The sequence below is a fragment of the Oncorhynchus keta genome, unplaced genomic scaffold (assembly GCF_023373465.1).
Source record: "Oncorhynchus keta strain PuntledgeMale-10-30-2019 unplaced genomic scaffold, Oket_V2 Un_contig_29639_pilon_pilon, whole genome shotgun sequence".
Classification (NCBI taxonomy): Eukaryota; Metazoa; Chordata; class Actinopteri; order Salmoniformes; family Salmonidae; genus Oncorhynchus; species Oncorhynchus keta.
In genome coordinates, this window is record NW_026286652.1 from 2,498 (window position 1) to 27,500 (window position 25,003).

Consider the following 25,003-nt stretch of genomic DNA (forward strand, 5'->3'; position numbering starts at 1 on the left):
GATCACCATAGGACATGTGTGTGTGTGTATGTGTGTGTGTGTGTGTGTGTGTGTGTGTGTGTGTGTGTGTGTGTGTGTGTGTGTGTGTGTGTGTGTGTGTGTGTGTGTGTGTGTGTGTGTGTGTGTGTGTGTGTGTGTGTGTGTGTTTTCAACCTTATCAGGTCCATAATGTCCTGACAAGTCACCTGAATGTCCTGACAAGGTAAGAAAACAGTCAGGACTTTTTTCATGTCCTGAATTCGTTAACATTTTATTTTACGCTTAAGAGTTAGGTTTAGTTTAGGCATTTGGGTTTGAGTTAGGTTAGGCATTTGGGTTTGAGTTAGGATAAAGGTTATGGGTTAGGGAAAATAGGATTTTGATTGAGAATACATTTTTACTCCCCAAAAAGTAAAAAATGAATCACGAAAACTAAGCGCTGTGCGTGTGTGTGTGGCCCTATGTGCGTACTGAAAGAAGGTGCCATCACGCTTACCTGACTCGGTAGGATATAAAGGATATTTGGTTGTTGGGTAAAACCAATAAAGAGATCACAGAAAAATAGAATAGTTTCCCACACAAAGTGGACGGACTCCAATATCTTCTTCTTTGTGATTTTTTCTTTTTTTTCTTTCTTGCAGCAGCAGGGCAAAAAGCTTGTGTGTGTGTGTGTGTGTGTGTGTGTGTGTGTGTGTGTGTGTGTGTGTGTGTGTGTGTGTGTGTGTGTGTGTGTGTGTGTGTGTGTGTGTGTGTGTGTGTGTGTGTGTGTGTGTGTGTGTGTGTGTGTGTGTGTGTGTGTGTGTGTGTGTGTGTGTGTGTGTTGTGTGTGTAGACTAACACTAACCTGTCTCCAAGGCCTCCTCTCTGGTGTTGTCGTCGGCGGCAGGCTGTCTGATGTTCCAGGAAGTCAGAGGCAGTGACATCATATCCTCCATGCTGGTGAGCTTCACCATGTCCATGTGGTTACTGGTGCCCTGGGTCAAGTACTTGGGCATAAAGCAGGTCTTACCGTGCTTAAACAAGTCCTGAATGATCTCCTCTGTTCTCACCTCGTCGTGCATGCTGAGGAACACAGCGATGCGCTCACACCTGGCATACTTGGGGTGTTTGAAGAGCTGGTTGAGAGGAGAGTATAAACAGGTTAGTGTAGGCACAGGTTTTCTACTTCCCTGTTATTTACGGAGCAAATTACATCAAATAATGCATGTAAATTAACCATTCAAAATGTGCCGTTAGGTTTTCTGAAAGTAATGAGGTATGAGGTGTTAGACTGGTAATTATATGATTACAGCATTAAGGTACTGCCAGTTTAACACTCTAGGGAGGTCACCAACTGGAGACATCTGACAAACAAATTGTTTGAGTTATTTGATTATTTTAAAAGCAATATCGTCGATCTGTTAGTAAAAGACAAGTTACATATAATTGAAAGCATTCATGGCTAGGTGTCTTCTGTCTTCTTGACAATACTAAACACAAAAGTAGCCATAGAGAACAATAGTAACGGCATGTTTTTGGAGGCACCAACTCCACTCTGGTTCACACTAAATCAGGCTTTGGCTCCACAGGCTGTCTAGCCACGCACGGGTTACCAGGTGCTGATGGAGGGGGGGCTCCAGGGGTCCTCGGGAGTGGGCTGGGGGTCCATGGCCGGGTAAGACCCCCTAAGGGGGCCAACACCACCCACCTGGGATCCACCATGAGGGGGCGCCACTGGTCGTTAATTTTGGGATAAACTCCCGAAAATGAAGTATGCGGTAAACACAGACTTAGGAGATCTTAAATGTTTGTTCTATGAGATCATCTCCATCAACTAACATTATTTTGTGATTTTCTAAAAAATTATCTGAAAAAGCACATAAAAGGCTTCCTAATTCATAAAGGTCATGTGATATATATATTTGTAAGTCGCTCTGGATAAGAGCGTCTGCTAAATGACTTAAATGTAATGTAAAATGTAATGATATTATTTTATAGAGCAAAACATACCAGATATCATAATGCAACATTCAAATGAACTGGGAACTCGGAAATCTCAGACTTCTGAGTGAAAAAAAACGAACTCTGACTGGATTTTTTTTTAAAGGTCAACTGGGAATTCCAAGTCCAAAACTCTGGCATCTTTCTAGAGCACCGAATTTCCGAAATGAAGATCACTGACGTCGTGATTTGATCTCTTTTTTTCCAAGTTCCCATTTGTCTTGAAAGCACCATAAACCTGTGTTAATCTCAGATCTAATTTTCGACATTTATCACAGAACCCCATTTTTTTCCGCATTCAATTTCCCATTGGAATGGCTGAACGAAACAGATTTCCGGTTTTAGGACTACAAACTGGTGAGCTCTATTGGCCACGCGACGATGACGACAGGACACATGCATACACAAAATGAGTTTGTAGCGTTGTAAAAAAAAAAATACACGAGCACCATTGTAAATGTGATACCCAGTTTGTTGTTACATGATTGAAGTTACCTTTGCGAAATGACTCGAGACTGGCGAAGTTTCTCTTGATCGTCCAACGCAGCTACTCGTTTCTTTATTTCTCTCCTCATAGCTTGTTTGGCTGCACGCAAGGCGGCCATGCTGGCTAATGTAAAACTCGTGTCCAAAGATAAAAAATGTTGCAATGTGTGAGTTCAGGGAAGGCAGCAAGTTAGGCTGGCCTTGAAATGAGCAAATTCTACATTTGGATTGGACTCAGCTAGCCACGCCAATCAATCATTAAACAGACTGCAATAACATAATTATCATCTATCTATCTATATGGCTATCACACTACCCCACGGGCATTATTTGACAGCCCCGTGACGTGAAGGATTGCTGTGACGTCACCGCCAGTTTAACAGTCGGAGTTGAAGTGTAAAAAGTACCAAATAGACCGTGTCTGGTCGGGGGTCGGGGAGAGAAAAGACAGACCCAACAACACCGCGTAGAGTTAGCGAGCCTACAATCGTGGTCGTTCGTTTCTCTTACCTAGCTCGTCTTTTCCGAAGTCCGAAAGTTATCGTGGGCTAGCTACTTACGAGTAGAAACGTAACGTTAAACATAAGGTAAGGCAACGTCAGTTCAAACAAGCTAGCTACTGATAGGTCTGTGTAGCTAGCTGGCTCGCCAGTAGATATCGCACTAACTTTTAACGATGCTTTGGATCTTTATTTAGCTACAGCATCTAAAGTTCTGGTACAGCTAAGTTATCTAACTAACGTTAGTGTGACTATCTATATACACACGATATACTATCCTGCCAGTGCTACGTTACGTTAGCTAGCTAGTTAGTTAACGTCGTTAGCTACTGTAACTGTATCATACAGTGTATGACCTCGGTCCTTGAAAACTAGGTTAGTGTCCACTTATCCAAGGACGGCTAGCCTGCACAAAACTTGAACACTTGATGTTAGCTAGAGTAGATAGTTTTTGTTTTTAATGTTACATTCCCTGTTTTAAAGTTGGATTTGAACTATAATAGGTCAGTAGAGACGAGATGCATAGGCAGTTAACTACATCATAATCATGTTGATGTCAGCAACTTCTTAGACGTACAGTAGATAACGTTTGCTTAACGTTACACTGATAAATGGCAGCAAATTAAGAGGTCGCTAACGTTACATTTACGTTATGGCTGGTTACAATACTTGGTCAGTGACAATTTGTTATTATACTTGTTTTCTGTCACTGTTTTATTCGGGGTGTAAACCCTCACATACCCTGTCCAACCAGCTGTGTTTTTAAAAGGCTGAAAATGATTGACGTTTAATTTGTGCGAGACGATAATATATATGGGCGTGGTTTACTAAACAAACAGCCAATGACAATGGATTATGTGTCGTCAGTTGAGTACGTTACGTTGTGGGATCATTCTGCGTATGATGTCGGATGTAATCTGCTGGTGTAGAGACGAAGAAAGAGAGGAGTAGGAGAGCGGGGGGAAATTGGTACGTTTCTTGAGGTTGGTCCAATACAAAGTTCCATGATTGTGATGGACACCCATTTCACGTTTATTCTCAACCAACGTTATTTGTCTCTGCCTAAGTTGCCTGTTACAATGATGCACTTATCCGAACAATACTGGGCACTGTTGAGACAGTCAGTAGAACGATAATACAGGCTAGGCTGGGGATTTCTAACAACATTTTTCACACACTTCCGTGTGATTTTAATCGCAATTTACTGCGCTCACTGCAAGCTACTGTAAATGCTACTGACTAGGTTCATTGTTGCAAGTTTTCATTGTTTGATTTATATGTTTGGATAAGGTTGTCTAGTTGATGGCAGCATTTATTTCCCCAGTTTGTTTTTGTAGCTAATGTGCTTGGGACTAGCACAATCAAATAGCTTGTATGTTATCGTACAATGCCCTTCGCTTTGTTGCATCTCAGAGCTTATATTGGACTATTTTGAGTCCCAATGGAGAACCCATACTTCCTCTGTTGCTGCTAGGTCCATCTACTACCAGAGGCCCAGTGTTGCTGTAAGACAGCTGTTCAGTTAAAATGATAGCTTACTTGCTAAATAAACAGAGCCAATGGCAAATCATAATGTAGGCTAACACCTGTGATGTCATGTGGATGTAGGCTAGCCTATGGCAATGGGTTCCTGTGACTTGGATAGTGTTGGCCTATTCAAACAACACTAGTAGACTATTACCCCAGCCTATAAGAACAGTTATTTAGTTATATTGGTTCCCCCAAACCACATTACGCCACATTAGAAAAATGGAATCAGATGACAAGTCCCTGGCCGATACCCTCAGATGACATCCTTGCTAGTAGAGGAGAGAGTTCTTTCCACAGCCAAGGTGAATATATCAGCCTATCTGTGTGAGAGTCAGCATGTAGCCTATAGTCATGAGTGACTGTGTGTCAGTCTTTGTTGAACTGGTTCACTGTGGTTGCACAACTAGGCCAATGACATAACACTGTCCTTAGCCTCTGCTGTGATGTGTGCAACAAGGATTCAGCTGGAGTTCATACGTTTTGTTTTCCAGATTTCAGGTAAACTGAAATGTGTAGGTCTACACATGTTTTGGCATTTAGATGGGCCTTATGTCTCTTGCCTGTTAGCTAAGATGTATGATTAGGGAAGATGTTCAGGCTAGTCTACATATTGGATTCCTCACCATGTTCGTTAAAGATACGTTACTGTACTGCGTAACGATGGCATGCCAGACATAGTTTCAGCTCCAGGTAGTTCTAATGGGTGTTATGTTCTCTGAATGATTCACCTCTCACCAGGTGTGGGTCCTAAATGGCACCCTATTTACTATATAGTGCACTACTTTTGACCAGGGCCCGCAGGGCTATGTAGGGAATACTATGATGCCATTGTTTTGGACTGGAGCATCTCATTGGCCTGCTGTAAAGACAGTCCACATCGTTTATATGTTCAACCTGAGAAAGTAGCCTGCTGTGTGTGAAGTCACCACTTATCGCTTCCACGTAGCCTACTCAAGCTTGATCTGATTTCGGTCTATATGCATTGATGATGTGTGTGTTTCTCTCTCACGTGCGTGTGTGGGAATATTGTGTGTTTGTGTGGGATTGTTACTATTGTAGATTTGAAATGGCAGATTGCATAACATAATCTATACTAGAGGAGGCCATCATGAAATCTCACTAATTCATCTGGAGATTGGCATCAGGGGGGCAGGGGTAGAGAATTGGGGCAATGATTGGTGTAAGGAAGGGGAGCGAGGAGGGACTTTAATTACAGTAATATTGAGAAGGATGGAATGGTGCTGATCTTCGGAACCTGAGATCTGAGCCTGTATTTATCAAGTGTCTCAAAGTAGGAGTGTTGATCTAGGATCAGTTTAGCCTTTCAGATCATAATGAATCAAATTATTATGGACAGGTAGGATCTGATCCTAGATCAGACACTTCATAAATATGGGCTCTGGATAAGTTGTATTAGTCGTATGTACAGGATACACATGGTATACACTGTCCAACGAAATGCTTACTTAGGACCTATGCATGTCTCTTCCACCAGTAGGCTATTTCAGATCAAAGGAGAGAAATCACACAGGCACGGCACAAATTCTGAACATGGCACCAGACCTGAGCAAAAGGAGAGCCTATAGGCGGTCTATGGTTTCAGGCTGTAGCAATGGAAAGAGCGTGAATCTCAGCTCACTGTTAGCATGATCTTCATTGAGTTAACCTGCTGTTGTATGGCTTGCTTTCTTTTCACCATGATAATCTTGGTATTTCAGACCCTCTGTGAGTGGTTGCTATCCACCCTGATTAAAGACAGTCCCTGAGATTACCACTGGATTATTCTCTCTCTCAAATCACTCGGTTTATGTAAAAGATAGAATTAGGATGATGTCCTCTCCGTATTACCTTAAGAGCCCAGTACGATGCTGACGACACTTTGGCGTCACACGTCCATGCGCTCTTAAACTTGTTATGCGTTCTGTATATTTTCCTATGCATTCTCAGGGTAGTGAAGCAGCCCTCCCTATCCTCTCTCCCATGGAGGAAATGGCAGTGTACTAAACCATACACCAGATGTCCAGCCCAGCAGATGCACCATTACATCACTACTACCCAGATCAGTGTTACCATATCCAGGCTTAGTTTAGACTACGTCCCAAATGGCACCCTATTCCCTATATTTGGGCTCCCGAGTGGTGCAGCGGTCCAAGGCACTGCATCTCGGTGCTGGAGGCGTCACTACCGACACTCTGATTTGATTCCAGGCTGTATCACAACCGGCTGTGATTGGGAGTCCCATAGGGCGACACACAATTGGTCCAGCGCTGTCCCGGTTTGGTCAGTGTAGGCTGTCATTGTAAATAAGAATTTGTTTTTAACTGACTTGCCTAGTTAAATAACGGTTAAATGCATAAACATTTAGTGCACTACTTTTGAGCAGGGCCTAATATAATGTCATTTGGGATGCATCCTTATGCAGCTTATGCCACATTATCAGAGTTTTCATTTCTGTGGCTTCTTTGATGTTTTGACATAGTAGCCTAAGTGTTACAAAGAGTGTAGGCTATCAACTTGGCTATGGAGCAGTAGCCTGTATCGAATTAGGCCTAATGCTGTTCCCCGCACAGAAAATGAGGCCGCATAGAATGTGTTAGGCTCAATTATATAGCCTACTGCAGGGATCATCAACTAGATCCAGCAGCAGGCAGATGGTCAGGGGGCCAGAACCAAATTACTGTAAACATGCAAATTGACTGCAAGAAGCCCAAACAGATCTCATTTGACTAAAATAGTCATTTCAAACCTTGCTTACATTTGCCTATGATTACATATCTCTTTATTATGTGTGGAAATTCTTTGGAAAAGATCTAAAGTTAATTTAGCTGATTTTGCTGGTGTTTTTAGTCTTATGTCCCTTTTTCTTGCTCAGAAAACTTGTGGGGGAATAAATTGAACTGCGGGCTGCCAGTTGGGGAACCCTGACTTAGTGTATAACAAAAAGGTGAGCTGTAAATCAAGTTGTTAGCCTACGCCAAGGCTGGATTTGACCTGTAGTTATTTGACTGGATTTGACCTGTAGTTAGTCTCTCTGCTCTCTAGGCTGGATTTGACCTGTAGTTAGTCTCTCTGCTCTCTAGGCTGTATTTGACCTGTAGTTAGTCTCTCTGCTCTAGGCTGTATTTGACCTGTAGTTAGTCTCTCTGCTCTAGGCTGTATTTGACCTGTAGTTAGTCTCTCTGCTCTAGGCTGTATTTGACCTGTAGTTAGTCTCTCTGTCTCAAGGCTGTATTTGACCTGTAGTTAGTCTCTCTGTCTCTAGGCTGTATTTGACCTGTAGTTAGTCTCTCTGCTCTCTAGGCTGTATTTGACCTGTAGTTAGTCTCTCTGCTCTCTAGGCTGTATTTGACCTGTAGTTAGTCTCTCTGCTCTAGGCTGTATTTGACCTGTAGTTAGTCTCTCTGCTCTCTAGGCTGTATTTGACCTGTAGTTAGTCTCTCTGCTCTCTAGGCTGTATTTGACCTGTAGTTAGTCTCTCTCTCTGCTCTCTAGGCTGTATTTGACCTGTAGTTAGTCTCTCTGCTCTCTAGGCTGTATTTGACCTGTAGTTAGTCTCTCTGCTCTCTAGGCTGTATTTGACCTGTAGTTAGTCTCTCTGCTCTCTAGGCTGTATTTGACCTGTAGTTAGTCTCTCTGCTCTAGGCTGTATTTGACCTGTAGTTAGTCTCTCTGTCTCTAGGCTGTATTTGACCTGTAGTTAGTCTCTCTGCTCTCTAGGCTGTATTTGACCTGTAGTTAGTCTCTCTGCTCTCTAGGCTGTATTTGACCTGTAGTTAGTCTCTCTGCTCTAGGCTGTATTTGACCTGTAGTTAGTCTCTCTGCTCTCTAGGCTGTATTTGACCTGTAGTTAGTCTCTGCTCTCTAGGCTGTATTTGACCTGTAGTTAGTCTCTCTGCTCTCTAGGCTGTATTTGACCTGTAGTTAGTCTCTCTGCTCTCTAGGCTGTATTTGACCTGTAGTTAGTCTCTCTGCTCTAGGCTGTATTTGACCTGTAGTTAGTCTCTCTGCTCTCTAGGCTGTATTTGACCTGTAGTTAGTCTCTCTGCTCTCTAGGCTGTATTTGACCTGTAGTTAGTCTCTCTGCTCTCTAGGCTGTATTTGACCTGTAGTTAGTCTCTGCTCTAGGCTGTATTTGACCTGTAGTTAGTCTCTCTGCTCTAGGCTGTATTTGACCTGTAGTTAGTCTCTCTGCTCTCTAGGCTGTATTTGACCTGTAGTTAGTCTCTCTGTCTCTAGGCTGTATTTGACCTGTAGTTAGTCTCTCTGCTCTCTAGGCTGTATTTGACCTGTAGTTAGTCTCTCTGCTCTCTAGGCTGTATTTGACCTGTAGTTAGTCTCTCTGCTCTAGGCTGTATTTGACCTGTAGTTAGTCTCTCTGCTCTAGGCTGTATTTGACCTGTAGTTAGTCTCTCTGCTCTCTAGGCTGTATTTTGACCTGTAGTTAGTCTCTCTGCTCTCTAGGCTGGATTTGACCTGTAGTTAGTCTCTCTGCTCTAGGCTGTATTTGACCTGTTTAGACCTGTATTTGACCTTAGTTTCTCTCTGCTCTAGGCTGTATTTGACCTGTAGTTAGTCTCTCTGCTCTCTAGGCTGTATTTGACCTGTAGTTAGTCTCTCTGCTCTCTAGGCTGTATTTGAGTCTCTGACTGCTTCTAGGCTGTATTTAGTTAGTCTCTCTGCTCTCTAGGCTGTATTTGACCTGTAGTTAGTATCTCTGCTCTCTAGGCTGGATTTGACCTGTAGTTAGTCTCTCTGATCTAGGCTGGATTTGACCTGTAGTTAGTCTCTCTGCTTCTCTAGGCTGTATTTGACCTGTAGTTAGTCTCTCTGCTCTCTAGGCTGTATTTGACCTGTAGTTAGTCAGTGATTATCTGCTTCTAGGCTGTATTTGACCTGTAGTTAGTCTCTCTGCTCTCTAGGCTGTATTTGACCTGTAGTTAGTCTCTCTGCTCTCTAGGCTGTATTTGACCTGTAGTTAGTCTCTCTGCTCTCTTTGCTATTTGACCTGTAGTTAGTCTCTCTGCTCTAGGCTGTATTTGACCTGTAGTTAGTCTCTCTGCTCTTCTAGGCTGTCATTTGACCTGTAGTTAGTCTCTCTGCTCTCTAGGCTGGATTTGACCTGTAGTTAGTCTCTCTGTTCTCTAGTCTCTGTCTCTAGGTCACCCATATCCATTTGTACTGGTGACATAAGCCTTTTCATTCCCTGCCCCTCTTCTTACCCTCTTTCTCAAGTCTGTGTCAGCCTGTCACTTGTTATACAGGAGAGTGAGTGTGAGGCTTGGGTTTCTTGTAGATTTTTAATACAGCACATTTTAACTCTGCGCTTTAAGCTATATGTTGTTTTGACTTCCTTACAAGGGCAGGCTGGCCCAGAGAAACAGAAGTGAGAGTTACACCGACTCAGCAGTCGGTCGGTCAGAGATTGGGTGTGACCAAAGACACAGATTAGTTGTAGCTACTGTTATCTTCACTTTCAGCAATTAACCTACATGGAGAGAGCTATGTGTTAATATCAGATAGCCTAAGTACCAGTGATTATATGTTTTCAGTGTTTAGGTCATTGTGTTGCCATAGAATGCTCAGGCATCGTGATGCAACAAACAACTTCTAGAACTTGTGAGTCCAAGTCTAGGGAATTGTGACCAACTTGTTTTGGTTTACACCACTTTCAATGCTACAGCTGGCTAGAGATTAGAAGACAATCTTCCTTCCAGTTCTGTGTGTCAGTTGGTAAGAGTATGGCATTAGCAACACCACAGGTGTGTGTGTTCAGTTACCACAAGGATCACGTACTTATTCTAAAAGTCACCTTGGATAAAAGTGTGTGCTAAGTGGTATAGCCTTTTGCAACAGCACACTGGCCATCTCCACTCCCTTTTCAAGAAACTAACCTTTGGCTTTCACCAATACCTAAGCATGTTTTAGACCTAGGCAGCAGCCAATCCTGAAATGGCGTGATGGGTCAATATGGCTTTGATCTCTCCTCTTAACCTCCACAGGAGGGACATGGCCCAGGAGACCAACCAGAACCAAGGGCCGCTGCTATACCACTGGCTGCGGTTTCTACAGCAACCCGCGAAACAATGGCATGTGTTCCATGTGCTATCAAGGACTTCCTCCAGAGACAAAACAACAATGGACGAGTCAGTCCACCAGGTGAGTAGGAAAGAGATTCCACAGAGCTTTCCAGTATCTTATTGATGATTATTGATGATCATTTAGTTTATCAATCAAAAAGACCTGTTAGACCAAAATATTGACACCGACTCTTTTTGACTTTGGACTGAGTTTGGACTCAGCACAATTGCTGATGTTTGGGACCTTACTATTTAACATTTAACATTTAAGTCATTTCAGAGCTTTACAACACTTAAACACAATGAAGTTTGTTTACAAAAAACAAAAGTTTGTTTGAAAGTCTAATGATAGCGACAGTAACACCAGACAGTGACTGTAACACACAATGTCTTGTTTGAGTGAGTGACGTTTGCCACAGCTTATCCATTATATTGAGCAGATACCCAATTAAAAGAAATGTCTTAAAAATGGAAGGCAAGATCAAGTTGGCCTATTCTAGCCAATGAGAGGGCAGATGCCTGTATGAACAACAGGCACAACTCCAATATAACATATTTTTTTACGTTTCCGGGATGTCATGTATCCTACTTATATCAGTCCACTCGTAACAACCTAAGCATTATAAAATATATATTCTATCAAATAAGCCATTGCATTTTATGTTTATCAAATTCTACTAGCTATTTAGGTGAGGTGCTGGGAGTAGAACACTAGAAACACACAGCTATTTAGGTGAGGTGCTGGCTAGCGGAGTAGAACACTAGAAACACACAGCTATTTAGGCGAGATGCTGGCTAGCGGAGTAGAACACTAGAAACACACAGCTATTTAGGTGAGGTGCTGGCTAGCGGAGTAGAACACTAGAAACACACAGCTATTTAGGTGAGGTGCTGGCTAGCGGAGTAGAACACTGGAAACACACAGCTATTTAGGCGAGGTGCTGTCTAGCAGGTGCTGGCTAGCGGAGCGGAGTAGAACACTAGAACACACAGCTATTTAGGCTGCTTTAGAACAGAAACACACAGCTATTTAGGCGAGTGCTGGCTAGCGGAGAACACAGTTATTTAGGTGAGCTGTGCTGCTAGCGGAGTAGAACACTAGAAACACACAGCTATTTAGGCGAGGTGCTGGCTAGCGGAGTAGAACACTAGAAACACACAGCTATTTAGGTGAGGTGCTGGCTAGCGGAGTAGAACACTAGAAACACACAGCTATTTAGGCGAGTTGCTGGCTAGCGGAGTAGAACACTGGAAACACAGCTATTTAGGCTGGAGGTGCTGGCTATTTAGCGAGAGTAGCGGAGAAGAACACTAGAAACACACAGCTATTTAGGCGAGGTGCTGGCTAGCGGAGTAGAACACTAGAAACACACAGCTATTTAGGTGGAGGTGCTGGCTAGCGGAGTAGAACACTAGAAACACACAGCTATTTAGGTGCTGGCTAGAGTGAACACTGAAACACACAGCTATTTAGGTGAGGTGCTGGCTAGAGTAGAACACTAGAAACACACAGCTATTTAGGTGAGGTGCTGGCTAGCAGAGTAGAACACTAGAAACAACAGCATTTAAAGGAGAGCCCACACTCTAGGAGGATCCAATAATTTAATAACCAATAATTTAATAACCAATGTTTCAACAGACAAGCTGTCTTCATCAGGGTAAGATTCTATCAGATTCTACACTCATTGACCTACATAGAAAACCTCCTTGCTTAGTGAGTGACAAATCAAATCAAAACGGCACCTGCTGGAGAAGACAGATTTTGGGCCCAGTTGTCCCTCTCGCTTTGCCTCTTCCTCTCTGTTTTGGGACTGCTCTGATTGAAACGTGTGTTGTCATTGCAGTGTCGTCCTCGGTGGCGGTTAATAGCCTGGGGAGTCCTCCTAGCCCAGTGCTCAGAGAGCAGTACTGTAGACGTGCCGTCAGCCACGACCCACACAGACACCAGGATGAACAGGTACAGTAGGTATAGAGCTACTCTTCTCTGAAACACGCTATAAGCATGATCACACCTCCACCATGTCTACGGTGTAACTGCCAAGCCAGCCATGCAACATACAGTATAGGATACACAGGCCATGTGGAAATCAATGTAATAAAGTAGCCATTGTGAAACGTAGGTTCACTAGATATACATAGTTATTACTGGATGTACACAATGCCAAAAAACCCACATGGCAATCCTGCAGACTTGCACACCAGTTTATAGCTGTGGGGCTGCCCACGTCGGAGTATTTCTGCTACGCAACTAAGTAGAATCATTTTGCGTCGCTATTTGTAGTTCTTGCATTGCTTATTACGTATGGTCAAAGCTAGTATGACGGTGGATTCCCAGGCTTTCATTATTATTTTAAACCTGGATCATTTATTTCCTGTTACAAAATTCAGAGATGTGTTATTTTAAATGAGTGGTTTCTCAGCAGAAGTGAAGGTTATTTTTGCACCATGGTCTTCCTGTACCCCATTGAAGTACAGTACAAGGAAGTCAATCATCTATAGTTCTGTCTGAATAGTGTGATGTCATCTCCTGGACGCTTCTGTCTCTTCTATGAGACAGATTCCACTTGTCATGTCTGTTTCCCCCCAGTGTGTGTGTTAACCAGAAGGTCTCGTGTCTTTATCTAATGAGCTCTGTCTTTGTCAATCTGTACTGTACCTAGCCCTGCTCAAATCTACAGGGACACTGTTTTCTCAAACCCACAGAAAATGATTTGAAGTTTTTTTTTAATCACTGTATAGAATTGAGTTCTGCTCATTTCTCTACGGTCGTTACGGTTTTATCCATTTTTAATACACTTTTTATTGCTTCAACATTGAAAGCTTGTAGCTCTTATCTGTAACCACAGAGACCCTATTATGAAGCCACAGTGTACAGCTGCCACTAGTTCTTTCTGGATAAGAGCGTCTGCTAAATGCCTCATGTGAATGCCAATCATTCTGACTGTCTGACATTGAGGTGGGCATTAGTGGTGAAATGCTTTGTAGTATGATTGCCATAGTTGATGACAATGAGCCGCATGTCGTTGGATTTTTGTCCGTTTTCTTCCTTCAAGTGCATTTTCAGAAACATCCTGAATAGGATTAAATTGAAGTCTTCAAGTGTACCATTTTCATAATTTTTTAAATTTTTTATTTCACCTTTATTTAACCAGGTAGGCTAGTTGAGAACAAGTTCTCATTTGCAACTGCGACCTGGCCAAGATAAAGCATAGCAGTGTGAACAGACAACACAGAGTTACACATGGAGTAAACAATTAACAAGTCAATAACACAGTAGAAAAAAAGGGGAGTCTATATACAATGTGTGCAAAAGGCATGAGGAGGTAGGCGAATAATACAATATTGCAGATTAACACTGGAGTGATAAATGATCAGATGGTCATATACAGGTAGAGATATTGGTGTGCAAAAGAGCAGAAAAGTAAATAAATAAAAACTGGGGATGAGGTAGGTGAAAATGGGTGGGCTATTTACCAATAGATTATGTACAGCTGCAGCGATCGGTTAGCTGCTCAGATAGCTGATGTTTGAAGTTGGTGAGGGAGATAAAAGTCTCCAACTTCAGCGATTTTTGCAATTCGTTCCAGTCACAGGCAGCAGAGTACTGGAACGAAAGGCGGCCGAATGAGGTGTTGGCTTTAGGGATGATCAGTGAGATACACCTGCTGGAGCGCGTGCTACGGATGGGTGTTGCCATCGTGACCAGTGAACTGAGATAAGGCGGAGCTTTACCTAGCATGGCCTTGTAGATGACCTGGAGCCAGTGGGTCTGGCGACGAATATGTAGCGAGGGCCAGCCGACTAGAGCATACAAGTCGCAGTGGTGGGTGGTATAAGGTGCTTTAGTGACAAAACGGATGGCACTGTGATAAACTGCATCCAGTTTGCTGAGTAGAGTGTTGGAAGCGATTTTGTAGATGACATCGCCGAAGTCTAGGATCGGTAGGATAGTCAGTTTTACTAGGGTAAGCTTGGCAGCGTGAGTGAAGGAGGCTTTTTATATAATGCTGTATATAACTATTCTTCTAATCTAGACCACCAACTGGATCATGCTTTAGGCTAATTGAACACTTACACCCCCCCCTCAGGGTTGTATCTAGCCAGTCACTCTTAACGACAGCACCAGCTACTCATTCAGAAGAGGAGAGGACAGCCACATCTGAAGAAGACCTGAAAACAGAAGAGATACAAGGTGTGTATTACCAGCGTGTTTCACACAAACCTTTTCTCATAGGGACGAGTCAATCCTCATTTGAGATGTGCGTGTAACTCACATTTCTGTGCTAGATGTCATTGACATGAATTGACATGTTCTCATTGACATCAATGCATGGTGTACATAAGACTTGAGTTATGCAGGTGACTCTCAAGTTAGGATTCAGACAATAGTGCTGTTGCTTTGCTACCCTCTCATGTTCCTGTGAATAGCCTGAGGTCTCACACCAAATGCAGTTTCACTACCATGGGAACCCTTCACCTCATACCCTCTTGCAGTCAATCTCAGTCCATGGCGTGGTTTTGCACACAGACGCACATTGTTGTCCCATCTCTATTTGCTTAGAGATCGGTAGTAGAGAAAGCCCAAAGTTCAGCCTAGGGATTTCAGGAAGGATTTCAGACACAATCCTCTCCTGCTGGATTACAGTGTCACTGGTTCTCTAGTGTTTCTGTCTACCCTCTTCTAGAACAGTTACACTGGTTCTCTAGTGTTTCTGTCTACCCTCTTCTAGAACAGTTACACTGGCTCTCTAGTGTTTCTGTCTCAATAACCTTAGCTTTCTTGGTAACAGGAAGACTGGGATAAGGATTGATTGAATATGTCCCTAAACACACCAGCCAGCTGGTCTGCGATGCTCTGAGGACGTGGCTGGGGATGCCGTCTGGGCCTGCAGCCTTGCGAGGGTTGACACGTTTAGATGTTTTACTCACCTCGGCTGCAGTGAAGGACAGCCCGCAGGTTTTGGTAGCGGGCCGTGTCAGTGGCACTGTAGTGTCCTCAAAGCGAGCAAAGAAGTTGTTTAGTCTGTCTGGGAGCAAGACATCCTGCTCCGTGATGGGACCAGGATGTCTTGCTTATAGTCTTAGTCCGTGATTGACTGTAGACCCTGCCACATACCTCTCATACCTCATACCCCTCCGTGTCTGAGCTGTTGAATTGCGACTCTACTTTGTCTCTATACTGACGCTTAGCTTGTTTGATTGCCTTGCGGAGGGAATAGCTACACTGTTTGTATGCTGTCATGTTTCTGGTCACCTTGCCCTGATTTAAAAGCAGTGGTTCGCACTTTCAGTTTTGCGCGAATGCTGCCATCAATCCACGGTTTCTGGTTGGGAATGTTTTAACAGACGCTGTGGGTACAACATCGCCGATGCACTTTCTAATGATCCCGCTCACCGACTCAGCATATACATCAATGTTGTTCGCCGCAATGCGGAACATATCCCAGTCCACGTGATCGACGCAATCTTGAAGCGTGAATCCGATTGGTCGAACCAGCGTTGAACAGACCTGAGCACGGGCGCTTCCTGTTACACTGGCTCTCTAGTGTTTCTGTCTACCCTCTTCTAGAACAGTATTAATTTCTGTATTTCACTATGGGATACGCCCCCAGCGTTTGATATATAGCACAGGGCAGTCGGTCGTCAGGATAAGCTTGTCTGGCAATACGGGAGTCAGTATATCCCATAGTGAAATACTGAAACTAATACTTAAGAGAACTGTAGATTATAACTGTAACCCCGGTTCTCTGATAGTATGAGTGAAGTATTTCACTAGAACACCCACCTTGCATGAGTGGGGAAGAGGTGTGGCTTATTCTTGAATGACTCAGATGTTATGTTGGGCTCTTTTTATAGGGTAGGAGGGACACCCTTTCCCGACTCGCACGTCTCGACGTCCAGCCAATCATGGCTGGTGTAGTGTAGTAAGGCTTCTGACAAATACACTGAGGGCGTATCCCATAGTGAAATACCTCACTCATACTATCAGAGAACCGGGTTACAGTCATAACCTATAGTTCTTGTGTTTCTGTCTTCTAGAACAGTTACAGTACAGTTACATACCCAATTCAACATTTATTAAAGAGGAACTGTGTTAGAAGGGTAGAAAATACCCCAAAGTGTTAAGCTTTTAGTCTTGAATTACAAACCAGTCGCTAAAGTTTGTCTATGTCTGTGTGTCTCTGTGTGCCTACATACGTGTATGCATGTCTCTGTGTGTGTGTCTGTGTGCAGAGCGAGCACCATGTAGAGCAGCTGTAGAAAGTGAACAGCAGGAGCCCAGCACAGCAGGTAGCTCAGGGACTTGCCCTGATAGACAGGACAGTCAGCCAGTGAGAAGTCAGGATAGCCAGGACAGGAAGTCAGTCAGAAGGCCTGCCCCAGAGGACTGCTCTCGCAAGAGGAAGCTAGAGGAGCCACATGGAGAGAAGGGTGAGTGAGGACAATTGCGACAAATGGCACCCTATTCCCAATGTGTAGTGCACTATTTCTGACCATGGCCTATGGGGATCTGGTCTAAAGTAGTGCACGACTGTGTATATAGGGAATAGGGTGCCTTTTGGGACGCACACAGACAGAACAGTCAATGGTTGTTTTAGAGAGTGGATTGAGTGAGTTCTAGAGAGCAGTGGGAGTCTGAGAACAGCTGCTAGCTGCTTCCCTGTACCAAGGGTGGCCAAAACCTGGGTCATATTCATAAGTGCACACCGTAGCTAAATGTTTTGCAATGAAAATGAAAACAAGCGTTTCTTATTGGACAAGTTCAGGACTCCCTGTTTCGGTACATTTCCTTCCGTTTGGTTTCTACTTAATCCCAATGGCCACCTTTCCTTATCTCCTTTCCCCACGACCACTGATCTTCAATGTCACCATGGGTGAAAGGGTATTGTAGAAACCCCATCCACTACTATTCAAAGGTAATGAAGAACGGATGCTCTTTGAGAGGACTGGGACACAGTCCCAATCTTCAGGCCCCTTCTAAAAATCATCCCTTCATATCCATATGGTCAAGACTGTACAATATGGGTTTTGTATAAACTCAAAAAGGACACGTGTATATAAAAATGTTTACTTTGTTAATAGGAGGAAAAAATATCAAGAAACGAACAATAAAAGAACTGGTTAGTACTTTAACACTTCATTCTTACAGTTGAATGCTTACTGTGTGCTACGTTTACCCAAAGGCAAGTACTGGCACCATGCAATAACCCAGTCACTTCTGTTGTGTTGTGACTTCTCTTCTCCATGACAGGGAAAGGGTGCTGGCTTTGTGCCAGACAAGATAAGCTTTTCTACCCATTATGTTCAGAAGTGAATCTAAGCAAAGAAAAGCAAATGTGTTGTAAAAATGTCTGCATCGTTTTTCGGCTGTTTTTTTATTTCCTACTGAAAATATGTCAAGTGGCAACAAGCATAGTAGGCTTCCGCTTTGATCACACTGACAGCGTCCTTGTGAAAAATAGTACGCAACATCTGGATATGCATGTTCCGAATGTTCAACATTCACCTTCTGCTACCATTTCTGTCATGTCGTCTACGCAGACAGTTTGACACATCGATAAATCCACCGTATGCACCACACCGAACGCTCTGCAATGCTGCAAGGCAAACGCAGCGTTTTCATTGGAAAAGAATGTACTTCTGGTGTACCAAAATGCAATGACTCTGTCTGTGTGATGGAAGCGTTGGTCTGTAGCACAGTGAAATGTAGTGCCATCTCCTGAAAAGCATGGGTATTGGGAATTCCTTTAAAGCTGCAGCAGGATTGCTGAGAAGGCGAGACTGTAAAGTTGTTGTTCTGTGTGATCCATCCAGTGTCTGTATCGGTATCCGAGGACACGGACCAGGCCTCGGTAGACGGACAGGACAAACCCTCTGACTCAGACCAACCCAAAGCCGCCAAGAAGAATCGCTGCTTCTCCTGCCGCAAGAAAGTCGGCCTCACGGGTAAGGTTCTGACACATTCTCCTGTTGGCTTAGTGCAGTGACTTAATAGTTCCCATTTTCTAGCTCTGTCTCTGCATGTACTTTATATCCTGGAGATACATTTGGCGGTCAGCCATTTTCTTTTTCTTTTACCTTCAAACTCTTCCGTCTGTGTTCCCAGGCTTCGACTGCCGATGCGGCAACGTGTTCTGCAGCATGCACCGGTACTCAGACGTTCACAACTGCACTTTCAACTACAAGGCCGACGCAGCGGAGAAGATCAGGAAAGCCAACCCTGTCTGCGTCGGGAGAAGATACAGAAGATCTGAACACAGGTTTGCTGAGAATCGATGTCCACCCGGAAGCCTGCGCTTTTAGATGACCCATCAACCACCTCTTCCTTTCTCCGTTTCCTCTTTTGATTTGAAGTTGTTTATGTGAGCAACGCTCCATCCCATCGGACACTTTAAAATCATGCATGTCAGCTGCAAAAACTGTCTTTGTAAATGTATTTTTACTTAACCTGTTTCCTTTTGTAGTTGTAATTATTTTATCCCTTAAATGTTGTGGTTTATGAAAAATCTGAAGATTTAAACCGTTACAATATTTAGATTGATTAATTGGGCTTTAATTACTTTGTTGGCTACTACTGGAAAGGCTGTGTTTTTCTGGTGTTAATTTTTTTTAACAAAAAACATGTTAAAAAGCATCAAGGATCTTTCCATTCCTCCTTTTGGACTGTATGTAGCCTGACAAAGACGACGGAACAGATTGTGTTTTACATTATCAGCGAGAGAGCAGAAACCAGGATTGCGCCGTTGCTCCCAGACCTTTTTGTATAATTGAGTCATTTTAAAGACTGTGTGTGATCTGCTGTGTAAAAGTGTATGTTTATCATATGATTATGAATAGCCTGTATGCATGTTTCCGCTTGTGCGTTTGAGGATTATAAAGTTCATTTATGGGTGCACAGGATTATGACCTGAATCTATTGTTCTGTATTTATGTTAGTTTATTCACTTTCTTAACTTTGATCTGAATAAAGCTCTAACACATTTTAGAACATTTGAAACGTTATGCATTTGGTACAATTTTCTCAGAAAACAAATTAAGGTCCAAAAGTGGTTTGGGATGTTAATGAGTACTGTTATATAATGCCTTTACACAGGCAGCCCAATTCTCATCGTTTTTATTACTCATTTGCATTTTGACCAGTCAGATCATCTCTGAAAAATATGCCTGAAAAGATTTTGTGATTGATCAAAATACCAATTTGTGGGAGGAAAAAATCAGGATTGTGCTGCCTGTAAACGCAGTTTAACAGTCTACTTCATTGATATCACAAAATAACGTCACTCGTAACTTAACTTTTTAATAGGGTAATATTTATCACACCCCAATCAATAAAGGGTAATCAGTTCTACACCGCATCATTTTTGCTGAGTCATTTTCAAACCGTTTTGGGTTAATCACAGTTCTTGAAAAAGGGTGGATATAAGAGAGCGTTTCCTATTGGTCGTTGGTTGATTCTGTGGGAGGCGGGCTGTCCGATGGCTGCGGTCAACATCTGGAAGAAGTTACTCACCCTGTTGCTTACCTTGAAAGTATACCGGAGTACAACTGCAATTTCAAAATGTCTTTTGTAAAAATTGACGACAAGTCCGACTTCTCCTATCACAATTTACCATATGGCGTGTTCTCGACACCGGAAAATGTGAGTATGACGATAAATGTGTTGTACTTTTAGTTGAATCGGTTTTCCTACACCGTCTCCTGTGCCATAAAACTAGGGCATGTAAATTGATTTTCTTGGGATAAAATGTTACAAACCACTGTGGAAACGTGAGGTTCTCTTGGATGAAACATTGTAGTTTACAAAGTAGCTTCTCCAATATCGTTCCATTTTGGTATTTCATTCCTGTTTACTGTTTTCATAAATGTCTCGTGTCACTTAGCCCAGGCACCGGATTGGGGTTGCGATTGAGATCAGATTTTGGATTTGAGCGTTATAAAATCACTCTTCAGAGGCCCTGTGCTCTCCAATCACCAGGATGTGTTTGACCAGGTAAGGCCATCAAAATGTATAATGCTCCTCAATGTCTCGTATTGATGGTTGATATTTCTTATCGACACTGATGTCAATATACATTATGCATTCACCTGGAAATGTAACATTGCACGTTTACTATGCATCACCACTAGTTTACTTACAGCTACATGGGCCTACCTTATGTAGTGCTATGCTAGGAGGGTAGGTCTATTCAATGGCCACGATGCACTGCTTTTCTTCCTTGAGAAAATCCATACCCGAGTCATCAATTAGGATGTATGCTTCATATATTGTGGACTATACAGTACATTAAATCTACAAGCGAGTAGTGTGAATTGGTTTGGAGTGTCCTCTTGCCCTCTGAATGGGTCCCTAATACTACTATTTTTACATTTTAAATTGTACCTTTAACTAGTTAAGAACAAATTCTTATTTTCAATGACGGCCTAGGAACAGTGGGTTAACTGCCTGTTCAGGGGCAGAACGACAGATTTGTATCGTGTCAGCTCGGGGTTTGAACTTATAATAATATATGCAACCTTTTTCCGGTTACTAGTCCAACGCTCTAACCACTAGGCTACGCTGCCGCCCCTATTGTCTGGAGGCCTTGTGTGCTGCTGCCTCCCAACTGTCTCCCCTTCAGCTGGATGCTGCTCTGACATAACAGGATCCGTTAAAGCACAATGGTGAATTCCTACTGGGAATTGTCTTTCACCTGTCCAGTTCTGTCACATTAGTGCTGATGGGGAATGAGACAAGGAGAGAAACCTCATGTGCTTTCAACAGCATGATGAGGCTATCAAAAGGAAATGAAAGAAGAATATTTTCTGTCATGATTTCACTCCTTGAATTCAATCTTAAATGCACAGGTTCCCCCGAGGATATTTTCCCTCCTGGAACCCGGTTCCCCATTTCCACCCTGGGGCGTCAATGAAGAGACCTGCTTGCATGAGTGAGAGCCGCCCCACACCAACGTCAAAACAAATTGGACTTGCATTCAACTTGCAAACATGCCTGTTTTCTCTTGAAGTTTCTTCCTTTTCGGTTGTTTTTCCTTGCCACTGTGCTGTTACTTGCTCCTCGGGGGTCCAGGCTGGGTTACTTGTTATGAGGACTATGTACAGTATAAAATCAAATAATACTTTAGATATTTATGCGTTTCCTCCATCATATGTTCCAACCTCTCGACTAGCCGACCCTGAATGCGTTCATGGGTCTGGGGTACGAGGCATGGAGGGAGGCCAGGAGGAGTCTTCAGCAGCTGCTGTCTGCCAATGAGACCACGCTCAGAGACGACGTCAGCCTCAGGAGCAGGTCAGCCTCCAGCACTTCTGTAGCACTTTTTTACAATTACGGTATTTATTGGATTTTGCCATATGTAAGAAGCACTTCTATAGCACTTCTATATTCTATAACACTATATTCTATAACAATTCTATATTCTATAACACTTCTATACTTTATAGCACTTCTATATTCTAACACTTCTATACTTTATAGCACTTCTATACTTTATAGCACTGCTATATTCAATAACACTTTATATTCAATAACACGTATATCATTTATAGCACTTCTATATTAATAACACTTCTATATTCAATAACACTTTATATTCAATAACACATATCATTTATAGCACTTCTATATTCAAGAACACTTCTATAGTACTTATATAACACTTCAACAGTTCATGTCAACATATTGAATTATTATATTAATTGTTTAGGGTATGGTTTTTGGCCGCAATCAGAATCATATTATGTTCTTGTATTCCCTTATCCTTTAATTTTCTATCGTGGTTTGTAGCATGTTTACTTTTCTGTAATGTGTGTGTGTTTATGTCTCAGAGCGTTCTTCCATAAGAGTTCAGCCATCATGCATCTGCCTGCTGAGATAGGTGAGTTGTTAAACAGTAGGACAAGAGGCAAGGAGAGGAAGCCACTTTAGACTATTGACATGCACCCAATATTTCACTCCTCCTGTCTCTTCACTGAGCTTGATGTGTCCTACAATTGTCCCTAAGCATAGATCTAGGATCAGATTTATGGCTCTGCCATTGCTAACTTTAACTCTCAGTGGTATTAAACAAAATATGACCCTGTATCAAATGAGAGGATCAGCCAATGTGTTTGAGAAGGAAGCAAGGAGATAGGACGTGAGGAGTCAAGACAATGCAATTGAGGTGTTTGTATAATGCTTGAACAAGAGGGGGCGCTGTTAACCAATAGAACTTTACTAGTGATTGTGAGATTTGTTTGCTATCTAAATGTTGATATAAAAGGTTCTGAAGGCTGATCATTGGTTCACTGTACATATTTAACAGTGTCACTTAATTGCCCTCTTTTCTCTCTCCATCACACACACAAACATGCATCTATATATAACCACACACAGGTGACTACACTGACTTCTACTCATCCAGGGACCATGCCACCAATGTTGGCATTATGTTCCGAGGGAAGGAGAATGCCCTGATGCCCAACTGGTATGATATGACAACCAACACTTCATCTGTGTCCCAAATGGCATCCTATTCCCTTTATAGTCTGCAGTCCAACACTGCACCATCCTTCCAGTCAGTCAGTCAGTGAGTCTGCAGTCCAACACTGCACCATCCTTCCAGTCAGTGGGTCTGCAGTCCAACACTGCACCATCCTTCCAGTCAGTGGGTCTGCAGTCCAACACTGCACCATCCTTCCAGTCAGTCAGTCAGTGGGTCTGCAGTCCAACACTGCACCATCCTTCCAGTCAGTCAGTCAGTGAGTCTGCAGTCCAACACTGCACCATCCTTCCAGTCAGTCAGTCAGTCAGTCAGTGAGTCTGCAGTCCAACACTGCACCATCCTTCCAGTCAGTGAGTCTGCAGTCCAACACTGCACCATCCTTCCAGTCAGTGAGTCTGCAGTCCAACACTGCACCATCCTTCCAGTCAGTCTGCAGTCCAACACTGCACCATCCTTCCAGTCAGTGGGTCTGCAGTCCAACACTGCACCATCCTTCCTTCAGTCAGTCAGTGGGTCTGCAGTCCAACACTGCACCATCCTTCCAGTCAGTCAGTCAGTGAGTCTGCAGTCCAACACTGCATCCTTCCAGTCAGTCCAGTCAGTCCAGCACCATCCTTCCAGTCAGTGAGTCTGCAGTCCAACACTGCACCATCCTTCCAGTCAGTGAGTCTGCAGTCAACACTGCACCATCCTTCCAGTCAGTCCAGTGCACCATCCTTCCAGTCAGTGGGTCTGCAGTCCAACACTGCACCATCCTTCCTGTCAGTCAGTCAGTGGGTCTGCAGTCCAACACTGCACCATCCTTCCAGTCAGTCAGTCAGTGGGTCTGCAGTCCAACACTGCACCATCCTTCCAGTCAGTCAGTCAGTGGGTCTGCAGTCCAACACTGCACCATCCTTCCAGTCAGTCAGTCAGTGGGTCTGCAGTCCAACACTGCACCATCCTTCCAGTCAGTCAGTCAGTGAGTCTGCAGTCCAACACTGCACCATCCTTCCAGTCAGTGAGTCTGCAGTCTAACACTGCACCATCCTTCCAGTCAGTGAGTCTGCAGTCTAACACTGCACCATCCTTCCAGTCAGTCAGTCAGTGGGTCTGCAGTCCAACACTGCACCATCCAGTCAGTCAGTCAGTCAGTGGGTCTGCAGTCCAACACTGCACCATCCTTCCAGTCAGTCAGTCAGTCAGTGGGTCTGCAGTCCAACACTGCACCATCCTTCCAGTCAGTCAGTCAGTCAGTGAGTCTGCAGTCCAACACTGCACCATCCTTCCAGTCAGTCAGTCAGTGGGTCTGCAGTCCAACACTGCACCATCCTTCCAGTCAGTCAGTCAGTGGGTCTCAGTCCAACACTGCACCATCCTTCCAGTCAGTCAGTCAGTGGGTCTGCAGTCCAACACTGCACCATCCTTCCAGTCAGTCAGTCAGTGGGTCTGCAGTCCAACACTGCACCATCCTTCCAGTCAGTCAGTCAGTGGGTCTGCAGTCCAACACTGCACCATCCTTCCAGTCAGTCAGTGTGAGTCTGCAGGCCAACACTGCACCATCCTTCCAGTCAGTCAGTCAGTCAGTGAGTCTGCAGGCCAACACTGCACCATCCTTCCAGTCAGTCAGTCAGTGGGTCTGCAGTCAACACTGCACCATCCTTCCAGTCAGTCAGTCAGTGGGTCTGCAGTCCAACACTGCACCATCCTTCCAGTCAGTCAGTCAGTGAGTCTGCAGGCCAACACTGCACCATCCTTCCAGTCAGTCAGTCAGTGGGTCTGCAGTCCAACACTGCACCATCCTTCCAGTCAGTCAGTCAGTGGGTCTGCAGTCCAACACTGCACCATCCTTCCAGTCAGTCAGTCAGTGAGTCTGCAGGCCAACACTGCACCATCCTTCCAGTCAGTCAGTCAGTGGGTCTGCAGTCCAACACTGCACCATCCTTCCAGTCAGTCAGTCAGTGGGTCTGCAGGCCAACACTCCACCATC

At 43.7% G+C, this 25,003-nt stretch overlaps 1 protein-coding gene, 1 long non-coding RNA gene and 2 pseudogenes across 14 annotated transcripts; 2 read left to right on the forward strand and 2 right to left on the reverse strand.

The window, feature by feature from the left end:
- Window positions 1-818: 818 nt before the first annotated feature.
- On the reverse strand, window positions 819-2,611 carry LOC127923420 (5-formyltetrahydrofolate cyclo-ligase-like). Its single transcript, XM_052507480.1, has 3 exons — window positions 2,455-2,611; window positions 1,525-1,666; window positions 819-1,094 (listed from the first exon to the last, which is right to left on the reverse strand). Exons 1-3 carry the CDS (start codon window positions 2,562-2,564, stop codon window positions 819-821), a joined length of 528 nt encoding a protein of 175 aa, XP_052363440.1. The 5' UTR covers window positions 2,565-2,611.
- Window positions 2,612-3,732: 1,121 nt separating this feature from the next.
- LOC127923423 (AN1-type zinc finger protein 6-like) lies at window positions 3,733-19,550 on the forward strand (annotated as a pseudogene).
- LOC127923425 (uncharacterized) lies at window positions 7,486-9,468 on the reverse strand. Of its 13 annotated transcripts, XR_008114335.1 has the most exons (7): window positions 9,369-9,458; window positions 9,175-9,212; window positions 8,724-8,799; window positions 8,353-8,686; window positions 8,243-8,316; window positions 7,980-8,129; window positions 7,749-7,937 (listed from the first exon to the last, which is right to left on the reverse strand). It is a non-coding gene; the product is annotated as an uncharacterized LOC127923425 (long non-coding RNA). The 13 variants fall into 13 exon arrangements; XR_008114333.1 differs by lacking the exon at window positions 9,175-9,212 and having other exon boundaries at window positions 8,724-8,835; window positions 9,369-9,468; XR_008114329.1 differs by lacking the exons at window positions 9,175-9,212; window positions 9,369-9,458 and adding an exon at window positions 9,039-9,107 and having other exon boundaries at window positions 8,724-8,871.
- Window positions 19,551-20,013: 463 nt separating the features above from the next.
- LOC127923422 (fumarylacetoacetase-like) overlaps window positions 20,014-25,003 on the forward strand; it is a 30,912-nt pseudogene continuing 25,922 nt past the window's right edge.

Coding starts and splice junctions, on each gene's coding strand:
- LOC127923420 (XM_052507480.1), bottom strand. CDS start 2,564: ATGGCCGCCTTGCGTGCAGCCAAACAAGCTATGAGGAGAGAAATAAAG. Junction 1,667..2,454: donor TCTCGAGTCATTTCGCAAAG/GTAACTTCAATC, acceptor GGTGGATCCCAG/GTGGGTGGTGTTGGCCCCCT. Junction 1,095..1,524: donor TGGAGCCAAAGCCTGATTTA/GTGTGAACCAGA, acceptor CCTCTCAACCAG/CTCTTCAAACACCCCAAGTA.